The sequence below is a fragment of the Aplysia californica genome, unplaced genomic scaffold (genome assembly GCF_000002075.1).
Source record: "Aplysia californica isolate F4 #8 unplaced genomic scaffold, AplCal3.0 scaffold00732, whole genome shotgun sequence".
Lineage (NCBI taxonomy): Eukaryota > Metazoa > Mollusca > Gastropoda > Aplysiida > Aplysiidae > Aplysia > Aplysia californica.
Genome location: NW_004798002.1, coordinates 193,469 through 204,492, shown reverse-complemented (window position 1 = coordinate 204,492; position 11,024 = coordinate 193,469). Strand labels below are relative to the sequence as shown.

The 11,024-nt window shown below is 41.3% G+C and overlaps 3 protein-coding genes across 3 annotated transcripts in view; 2 read left to right on the top strand and 1 right to left on the bottom strand.

The window, feature by feature from the left end:
• The window catches only part of LOC101845805 (sulfotransferase family cytosolic 1B member 1), a 12,445-nt gene extending 3,178 nt beyond the window's left edge, over nucleotides 1–9,267 (top strand). Inside the window, exon 2 of the mRNA XM_005108901.3 lies at nucleotides 8,285–9,267. Coding sequence (XP_005108958.1) covers nucleotides 8,381–9,259 — 879 coding nt within the window. The 5' untranslated portion in view covers nucleotides 8,285–8,380 and the 3' untranslated portion in view covers nucleotides 9,260–9,267. The remainder of the gene's footprint in view (nucleotides 1–8,284) is intronic.
• Nucleotides 1–11,024, bottom strand: part of LOC101846250 (retinal guanylyl cyclase 2) — a 58,107-nt gene that overhangs the window by 26,183 nt on the left and 20,900 nt on the right. The gene's annotated exons all lie outside the window — the stretch shown is intronic.
• On the top strand, nucleotides 5,191–6,201 carry LOC101845578 (sulfotransferase 1C4). The gene has a single exon (XM_005108900.3). The coding sequence runs from the start codon at nucleotides 5,285–5,287 to the stop codon at nucleotides 6,161–6,163; it is 879 nt and encodes a 292-aa protein (XP_005108957.1). The 5' UTR covers nucleotides 5,191–5,284; the 3' UTR covers nucleotides 6,164–6,201.

Here is an 11,024-nt window from a genome sequence, read left to right as displayed (position 1 = left end):
TCTCTCTCTCTCTCTCTCTCTCTCTCTCTCTCTCTCTCTCTCTCTCTCTCTATCTCTCTCTCTTTCTGTCTGTCTTTTGCACATACATACACACGTGCACACAGACGCATACGCACTCACAAAACACTTACAAAACACATACATACAAATATCAATCGTCTCAAAATAAAGTACGCTTTAAGAAAAAAAATCTTATCATTCAGTAATAACTGAACAACATTAAACATTTTAGGTATGAATGGAATGCACAACCAAATACGATTTCTTTCACTGTATGTAATAATAAAGTATTGTCAGTTTAACCAACTGCGAGGCATCGTTGTGAAATCAGGCGCTCGTCAAAATTTAATGAAATTGAAGATATCAGCATTTTTCTTATGGTTCGGCAATTTTTGTCGAATTTTATTATTTAGCTCAACGGCTTTTATTTCTATGTAAAAACTCAGTTATGTGTGGATTTTACTGAAAAACGTTGACTAAAAGAAAAAAACAACAACAACAAGCCATGCGACTCTTCATCTTTGGAAATCACCAAACTTCGGCAGCCACTTTCTCGCTAATTTTACATCTTAAAGAAGGCTCCCACAACCCCCTTCAGTTGCAAATATGTCGACTTCTACTCAAGATAGGTGACATTTCTTCCTTCAAGAGACGGAAATATGAACAGGCTAACATAAGACCAATAACTTCACATGCCCAAAATTTCACCGAAAGTCCACCTTGCCGTCACACAAATGCTTAACATAAACTAAAGGAAAGCTGAAATCGATTCAATACGTAACCCGAAAACGCCTCTTTTGGAAATCTTAAACAAGACGTCCAAAGTCGACAGTTACTGGTGAAAGTTTCAATACTAATTAATACAACTAGTGGCCCAGACCAAAAGCAAAAACTTATCTTAACTCTAACGCTTTGAATGTTAGTGTTTTAGCTCCTTTAAAACAGCAGCTGTATGCTTCCCAGAAAGTTGAGATTGTTTCAGAATGCTATTGGGTCTGCTGGGATGAAATATATTAGAGTTTGCAAAGCGACTAGAGTTTGCTGTTGAGCGGGGATTTACGCTATCTATCAATGAAGAAGTGAATGATGAGAATAATAAATTATATTTTTTCGTCCTTCTTTGTAAATAAACGCTCAAAATGCTACCTTCTACTCAACAGACCGCCTTGTACAATTATTATGTGTCCTTATGCGCGACGCGATGTCGTGTCGAGCTCGACAGTCGCTTGCGATGAATCGTAAGGCGTGTGTCCTTATGCGTGACCATTCGCACGGTGCGTAATAGGGGGTGCCCACATGCACGATCGGTTCAGGTCAGGTTGGGTCGATCTGGTAGTCGGGGCTAGCCAAATTGAGGGCACAAAGCGGCGATCGTGGCACAAACTGATCAACTCGGTCGGTGACCTTCAAAAACAGACACGTTTGTTTTCAGGCCTGCGATCGGGAGGTTTGCAGCCAATCATAACAAGACTGAGTCACATGTCCATGTTGACACTCAAAATCCTGTTGCGCCTTCTTTGAAAAAGTGTGGACTCTTCGAACAGAGTTACCCTACGTGAGTGAAAAACAATAATAGCGGAACTAACAAACTGTGATACTCTTCTTCTTCTGAAAAAGAAACGAAGGAGAGCTTCAGAACAAAGACTGCAGCGCCATTTGAACCAATGCGCGGACTTCCTCGGACACCTTTTTGGCCGAGTGAACTATCTTGCTAAGAACGATAGTTGATAATAGTACGTTATCGATGTAACCCATGTTTATGGGTTTATGGGATTCCAGGCTGCCACAGCACTGTGACAGGGAACTTTGGAAAGGAGCCCTGGAAGCCACTGAGGTTAAAGGTTTCTCTAATTTAACTTCCAGGTCATCATCATCATTGCCTTTCTCACCCTGGATCAGGATACAGGCCACGTACACACACTTTCCACCTTTTTATCCTGGGCTAGTCGCTTGATGTCACTCCATGTCTTCCCACTTTTCTGAACATCCATTTCCGTGACTTTATTCCAGGTTCCAGGTGGTCTTCTCCTTGATCTTTTACCCTATGGGTTCCAGTCTAACACGTTCCTTGTTATGCAGTTTCTTGACTTCCTGAAACTGTGTCCAATCCGTCGCCAACCCCTTCTTTCCACATCTTCTCTGACTGGGCTCTGTCTCGTTCTTCTTAATACTTCCTCGTTGGTGATCCTGTATGTCCATCTGATCTTCAGTAGCTTCCTCAAAGACTTGTTCAAGAAAACCGTGGATCCTCTTTATGCACGTCTGAGGTGCATTCCGTGTCTCACATCCATACTTCCAGGTCGTCAGTTACAATCGCGATGGGGTTGTAGGGTGCACTGAAACCATCAGAAAACGACCAGACCCGACCCGACCCGACCCGATCGTGCTAATGGGCACCCCCTATAACGACTGCCTAGCGCGACAAGACATCGCGTCGGGCATAATACGGGATGCCCATTTGTGGATCGGGTCGGGTCGTATCGGTTTGCCAGCCCGACTCGACTCGACCCGATCCCATCCGCAATAGGCATTCGGTATAAGGAGACATAGTAGGCTTACGCATCTGGCAAAGTTGTACCACGACACAGTGGAATCAGGCACTCCTAATTTTTTGGCCATGTGGTATTGTTTTAAAACTTGTTCATTTGTATTTTACTTTTTATATCAAAATAAAAACAAGTCATCTATTTTGAATGGAAGTCTAAATATTTGCTACTGAAGAACGTTAGAGTGGGGAAGAGATTCGGCTGGTGTGAAATAATAAGAATCAAATTAGCAACAAACAAACAAAAATGACGTGGATGTCCTTGGAAAATGTAAGCTTTACATTTTTGGTACTTTTGATCAATGGTTTTCAGTAAAATACATACAAAAATGTGCTCTTATAACAATATATATGTGACCCCCCCTCCCCTTTCGCCACCGCTCCTTCCATGGCCCAAATTAAAAGGGATATTCCGAGGAAAAAAATTCCAACGTGAGGAAAAAATGTTGGGTTGCTTACAATTTCATTATTTTGATGTGCGCCTGTTTTCACCACAGTGCCACACGTGATTAATTTGTCACCACATTCACGCACGTGACTTGCTTCATCATCCTGGCCACTCGCCTTATTTCATGCCTCAGCTTTTGGATGGTTGGCGGGTGCTCTGGTGTGGTTTGCTTCTTCTTTCCTATCAAACATCTGTCGTCCGTATCTCTCCTCCTTCTTTTTCATGTTTGTTACGCTCTTGTAACAAGCTATGGAAGATCTTAGAGCAGTACGACATCAAGGGACAACTGCTAGACAACATCAGGGCTATCTATGCCAACAGCAGAAGCGCTGTCCGAACTACCAGTGGAACATCGGACTGGTTTCCAGTAACATCCGGAGTGAGACAGGGCTGCAATCTCTCCCCTCTGCTCTTCGTGATCTACATGGACCAGATAACAAAAGAGGCCAATCCAGACCCAGAGGCACTCAACGAACCCATGTTTGCAGATGACCTGGCAATGATTAACAACAAGACTCAGCTACAGTAGCATATAAACCAACTAATGCGAGCTGCGAAAAATATGACATGAAGATCAGTATAAGCAAGACCGAAGTCATGACAATTAGCAGGAGACCAGACAAAGTGGATATCAACATCAATGGATCCCAACTAAAACAAAGTAGAGAATTCAAATACTTGGGCAGCATTTTCACAGAAAATGGAAAATTAGATTGAGAGATAGAGACTAGATGCCAGAGAGCCAACGCAGTCAGCTACCAACTGGGCCCTCTCCTGAAACATCCCAATATCCCCATGAGCACCAAGGCGAAGCTCATCAACGCCATTTTCCTTCCAACGCTCACATATCAGTGCCAGACATGGACTCTAACAAAAGCCCTAGAGAGGAAACTGGTCACATGCGAGATGAAATGCTTAAGAAGAGCGGTCAACAAAACAAGAAGAGACAAAATTTAAAATGAAGTCATAAGGGACACCGTGGGAGCAACACCAGTCCTACCACACATTGAAAAACAAAAGGTCAAGTGGTTCGGACACCTCACGCGGATGCCCTCAAACCACCCAGCTCTGAGAGCATACAACATTAAATATTCTGGATGCAGAACCAGAGGAAGACCAATGCGACGATGGAGTGAATCTGTGGCAGACACCCTTAAAGATCATGGGATGTCCCTCCTACAGGCCACACGACTTGCTGCAGACAGACACCTGTGTCTCCCCGCGACACCCCAGGGTACAAGCGGAAGAAAAAAGTAAAGTAAGTTGTAACACCTCTAATCTTTGGCACTTATATGACCTTATTGTGTTGCAAGTGCCGTAAAACTCTTACTAAAACTAAAACTGGGCTTTTCCTCCCGCAAGCATATGAGAAACCGTTCTGTATCAAATGCAAAACATATTACTTCACCATTAGGAACATCTTAACAGAATGTCCGGACGTTGGAGAGACCCGAAAGAAGTATTTTAAAGGCACAAAATTGAAGGATATGTTCTCCATCGTTGATCCAAACAGAATTCTCGATTTTGTAAAGGCCAGTGGCCCCTAAAAAATGAAGTGTGCTGATTTTTTGATACTATGTATATTTTCATTTTTAGATTTCTACTGTCAATTTTTAACATTTGAATTTGATCATTGACCAAATTGAGGCCGTGCTAAGAACTGTCGTGAATGCAACCAACTTGTGTTTCGCGCGCTCATATTACCTTATGCAGTCGCGAGTGTTATAAAACTCTAACTAAACAAGCAATACTTCAGCTATATCAAATCTCCTGGGATATTGCGATACCTAATAATTGTCCTTTTAATACCGATTTCTCATATTTCATTATTTTGACGAGCGCCTAATTTCATTTCGATGCCTCACAAATGTTAATGTTCACGTGATTCTTCATGGCCAATCAAGAAATCTGTCCGACTCACTGATTCCAATCTTTTTTTTTTTTTGTACAAGAGATGGAGCAGCTGGGAATTTTTCAATTCTTTGTTAAATAAATCACATGTCTTATAATGTTTATATTTAGAGACTTGAATTGCACCATCACGTAAAAAGAACGTAGCTATTTCTTCAAAGTAGATGAAAGTGGCAATTTCCGCCCTTCCACCCCACCCCCCCCCCCCTTTTTATCCCCCCCCCCTCCCCCACCTCTTCATTGGATTCTATGAAGTTTATACAACAAAAATATCTTTTTTTCAGACAGACGTCTAAATAGCAAACGTGTGGAAACGATCAAGTGAAGCATCGTCAAGACAGGCTTTTCAGCGTCCTTTTCTTCAATACTTCTGAGTGAAGATGGCAGATGAGACCACAACAGACCGCAATGGAGATGTCATGATCCTCGCACGAAATAACAGAGGCCGGTTGGTAGCTTGCGTATGGAACCAGGACATGGTTAACGGCTTACCCTCTCTGCCTATGAGGGAAGGAGATGTGGTCATTTGTTCGTATGCGAAGTCAGGGTGCCATTGGACATGGGAGACTGCTAGACTGTTGATGAGCCACCATGAAGCAGTAGTTCAGCAAACTGAAAAAGAACAGTGCATGATTGAGATGAGCACTTTAGAAAAGCTAGAGGCACTCAAGTCTCCTCGACTCCTGAATAACCACGGCTTTTTTGATGAGCAGCCCCTCTCCGAGATGATTGCGAAAGGGGTCAAGGTCATATTCGTCTACCGCAACCTGAAGTCAGTGGCGACCTCTTTCTATCACCACCACACACGATTCCAAGAGTACAACTACAGCGCCACGTTTGACAACTACTTGAGCCGATTTTTGGATGGGTTAGTGGACAATGACAGCGCCTTTAGCTATCTCAGGGGATGGGAGAAAGGGATAGCGGAGACGCCAGACTTGAAAGTTCACGTACTGAGCTATGAGGAGATGAAAAAGCACCCGATGGAAGAACTCAGACGTTTGAGCAAGTTTCTGGGTGGAAGCGAGGATGAGGAGTTCCTGAAGAAAGTCTTTGAAGAGACCGATTTTGATACAATGCAGAAAAAGAAAGCCAAAACTACCCTTTACTTCGACTCCAATGGGTTACCTGTGATGTATAGGAAAGGCACAATCGGCGACTGGAAGAACCACTTCACTGTAGCCCAGAGCGAACTGATGGACAGCGCGATTCAAAAAGAACTTGGAGATTCAAAAATGTTCAAATTTCAATATGAATGATTATTGTCAACATGAATAGAAACATTTTAAAAAAAAATTTCTGTTTTCATATCGTTTATGCAACCTCCTCTATAGCTTCTCAACAAAGTTGTTATACATATACTTTTTACTCTTTTTTTTTTTTTGGGGGGGGGGGGGGAGTGTTTTACTGCGCTCACAACTGCGTAAGGTCAAAGTGACACGCGGAACACCCCAAACATTTTCAGTTGGCCGGAAATTTTGAATTTTGCTTCCCTAGCGTGCGGAACTTGCACATTAGACGTTTGGGATTTTTCTCTCTTGTCCGAGAAAGCTAGGTGTTGATCTTACCTACCATAAGGTCAGGGGTGTGACTGAAAGACAGGAGTAAGAAGTTTCACCCATATTTTTGTGTGTGTGAGGGGGGGGGGGGTACAGTGAAGGCGGAAAAGATATGCATGTGTTGGCATTTGTTCTGATTCTCTTTAATGTCTGTGCAAAAGAGCTTTTGTACGAGTGGTTGTGATGTATATAATGTGTCGTTTTTATTCTTAGAATTTCTCTCGACTGAAGAAGTTTGGTGGGTGTAGAAATGTTTGTCTGTATGATACTTTTTTAAAAATAATTATACAATATGCTCAATAACGCAATATTAGTAGAATATTCAGTTATTTAGAATAATATCCTACTACAATAAATTCTGTATGCTCAAGTTTCCTTGTATCTATGGCTTTTTTTCTTCACTATGGATCAATATAGAAATTAATGTTAGCGGTGGGTACCTGCTTGAAACTGTGCTAAGCGTACAGTGAAATGCCCTTTGAACACAATTTCTGTTCCTTTACACCCCACCCCCATCTCTCTCTCTCGCTCTCTCTCTATCTCTCTCTCTCTTTCTCTCTCTCTCGATCTCTCTCTTTTTTCTCTATCTATCTATCTATCTATCTATCTATCTATCTATCTATCTATCTATCTATCTATCTATCTATGTCTCTTCTCACTACCCCCCTCTCTCTCCCTACCTCCCTTTGCCCTCTTTATCTCTCTCTTTCTCTCTTTCTCTATCTATAGTCTGTTTATATATCTATGTTTCATTTGTAGCTCTGTGTGGTTAGAAATCTCGGTGCAGTTGCTGCGAATGAATTTTTTTGCCTGTCTATAGTCTATAGTAGCTTTTTGGGGAAATAAGTCGTTTAGTGTACACTAAGAATTGGAATTTCCATGTCAATATATGTAGAGCTATAGTCACCTGTCACAAGGTCATCTAGAATTGCTTCCCCTTTCTTAGAACACTTGTTTTGAACAGTTAGGCTACCGGACTCGTGATAGTGAGGTTGCGAGTTCGGGGGTTCGAGCCGCGGGCCCGACGTTGTGTCCTTGAGAAAGGCACTTTTCAAAAATGTTCCTCACTTCACCCAGCTGGAAATGGCCATAGATAGCGAAATATCTTGTCAGTATGTTAGTGTTTTAGCGCCTATAAATGGCTGCTTGCACTGTATGCTTCCCAGAAAGTTGAAATTGTTTCAGACAGAATGCTCTCAATTATTATATTATTATTATTATTATTATTATTATTATTATTATTATTATTATTATTATTATTATTATTAACATTATTATTATTGCAGAGACTGAACGTTATTTAAATCTCTACCAATAATTCTTGATGCCTTTCTGATCATCTTATTTATTTTTATGATGTGTTGTTTCCACGAAAAAATTGCTACATAAAAGCTGTAACAACATATTTCAAACTTTCCCCGGTGGATGCATAGAGCATACATTATGGATACATTCAGATACAGCCCCTGAAACGTCAAATAAATGTTAATGTCCACGTGATTCTTCATGGCCAATTTGTTGTGCATTATGAGACCGAGATGTCTGTCCGACTTCATGATTCCAATTGTTTCTTGTTAAATTTCAAGGGGTAGGCAGTAGGGATTTTTTCTCTTCTTATTTAAAAGAACATCCCTTGTCTTTGAAAGGTTCATGTTTAGAGAATTTGAATTGCACCATCAAGTAAAAACCCCCCAAGATATTTCTTCAAAGTAGATGAAAATGGCAACGCCCCCCCTTTCACCCTACCCCTCTCCCTTTTATTCCCCACTCTCGCACATCCAATTCTATGAAGCTGATACAAATAAATTATCCTTTTTTCAGACGGACGTTCAAAAAGCAAACGTTAGTAAACGATCAAGTGCAGCATCGTCAAGACAGGTTTTTCTGCGTCATTTTTTCCAATACTTCTGAGTGACGATGGAAGCTGAGACCATAGCAGACCGCAATGGAGATGCCATGACCCTCGCGCGAAATAACAAAGGCCGGTTGGTAGCCGCCGACTGGAACCCAGATATGGTCAACGGCTTACCTTCTCTGTCTATGAGGGAAGGAGATGTGGTCGTTTGTTCGTATGCAAAGTCTGGGTGTCATTGGACTTGGGAGACTGCTAGACTGTTGATGAGCCACCATGAAGCAGTAGTTCAGCAAACTGAAAAAGAACAGTGCATGATTGAGATGAGCACATCAGAAAAGCTAGAGGCACTCAAGTCTCCTCGACTCCTGAATAACCACGGCTTTTTTGATGAGCAGCCCCTCTCCGAGATGATTGCGAAAGGGGTCAAGGTCATATTCGTCTACCGCAACCTGAAGTCAGTGGCGACCTCTTTCTATCACCACCACACACGATTCCAAGAGTACAACTACAGCGCCACGTTTGACAACTACTTGAGCCGATTTTTGGATGGGTTAGTGGACAATGACAGCGCCTTTAGCTATCTCAGGGGATGGGAGAAAGGGATAGCGGAGACGCCAGACTTGAAAGTTCACGTACTGAGCTATGAGGAGATGAAAAAGCACCCGATGGAAGAACTCAGACGTTTGAGCAAGTTTCTGGGTGGAAGCGAGGATGAGGAGTTCCTGAAGAAAGTCTTTGAAGAGACCGATTTTGATACAATGCAGAAAAAGAAAGCCAAAACTACCCTTTACTTCGACTCCAATGGGTTACCTGTGATGTATAGGAAAGGCACAATCGGCGACTGGAAGAACCACTTCACTGTAGCCCAGAGCGAACTGATGGACAGCGCGATTCAAAAAGAACTTGGAGATTCAAAAATGTTCAAATTTCAATATGAATGATTATTGTCGGCTGTCAACAGAAATTTGTTTTTAAATCATTTTTTTCTGTTTTCATATCGATTATGCAACTCTCTCTATGGTTTTCCGAAACTGTTTTCATTTAAATAAGGTTTAAATGAGAACAGCAATTGTACTACAATTAGCCGAACGCATAACGGTTCACAGCGATGATGATGATATGATGTTACTATCATGTTACTGATCTGAATTACATAAAAGATGTTTTGTTTAATTGCCTGCAGCTTGAATGCTGTTCTCTGTAAGTTTTCTATTGTGAGAGGCATTTTGAGTGAATATGTATGTACGTGCACAAATGGTTAATGTACGAGTACTATATGATAACTACATAAACTCGTATATCATCATCATCCAGTGCCAGATCTGCAGTTGACATAGACAATCATGGTTCTCCATTCATCCCTTCGCTCGGATGCTCTAAAAAGTTACTTTTCCCTGATCTTTTAGGTTCTCTTAGTAGATTGCTCTGGGCCTACCCCTGCCTCGTTAACCATCAATTTTGTCAGTGAGAGCTAAATGATCAAGACCTTTATGTCGATTCACGTGTCCCAAAAACTGCATTTGTCGTTGTAATATTTGTTGGGCATTCAGTTTTCCAGAATACTATCCTTTTGCAATAAATTCGGTTTCAACGTGCTCATATTTTCTTTTCTAAAATCTATGGGTTAGTTTTCCACTTAACCTGCTTCAAACTGTGAAAAGCGTACAATGAAATGTACCTCGAACACAATTTCTGTTCCTTTACACCCCACTCCTATCTCTTTCTCCTCTCTCTCTCTCTCTCTCTCTCTCTCTCTCTCTCTCTCTCTCTCTCTCTCAAACAATTTTCTTTTCTCATCCCCTCCCTCCTGTCCTATTTTTATTTTACTCGTTCTGTGTCTTTTTTGTTCAGTGAACAATCTCACTCGCAAAACAAAAGAATAAATAGAATAAAGCAAAATAAATACAATGCACTAATAGTGGGCAGTTGGTGGGTGCTCTGGGTTGGTTTCTTCCTTCTTTCCTATCAAACATCTATCGTCCTTGCTTCTCCTTCTTCTTTTTGTGTTTGTTACTCTTTTGTAACACCTCTAATCTTCGGCCTTTATATGACCTTATTTTGTTGCAAGTGCCGTAAAACTCTAACTAAAACTAAACTAAACAGCTCTAATATGCGATGGCTCTTCAAATTGTGTTACAAATACCGTAAAACCCTTACAAAAACTCGGAAAAAAACCCTAAAACAGATAAACGAATCAATTAAAACAGTGAGCGGTTCAAATCTGTGAACTAGATTTTTCTCCCTGGGGCAATTAAAAGTGGCGTAAAATTGAGAGTGCATGAGAATTTTGAACGTGTCGTTAACTGGAGCGATTTCGTGCTCTTTTCTGGGACGGGTGGGCATCGATGCGAGAGTGAGATGAACTTGAACGGTTTCAGTTCGCTTCCCGTAGTGGCCTTAATCAATCATAATAAGCCTTTCTTCTGTCCTTCCTGTTCTTTCTCTCTGTCTATCTCTATTTGGCTCTTTTTTTCTTTACTTTTCTTTCTTTACCTCCTCTCTCTCTTTCTTTCTTTCTCTCTCTTTCTTTCTTTCTTTCATTCTTTCTTTCTTTCTTTTTTTCTTTCTTTCTTTTTTTCTTTCTTTCTTTTCTCTCTCTCTCTCTCTCTCTCTCTCTCTCTTTCTTTCTTTCTCTTCTATCTGCCTCCTCTTTTTCTCAATCTATCTCGTTAAGAAGAACACACACTCACACACACCTATCCACCC

Excerpts from the sequence above, each read along its gene's own strand:
- LOC101845578 (XM_005108900.3), top strand. The coding sequence starts at position 5,285 with ATGGCAGATGAGACCACAACAGACCGCAATGGAGATGTCATGATCCTC.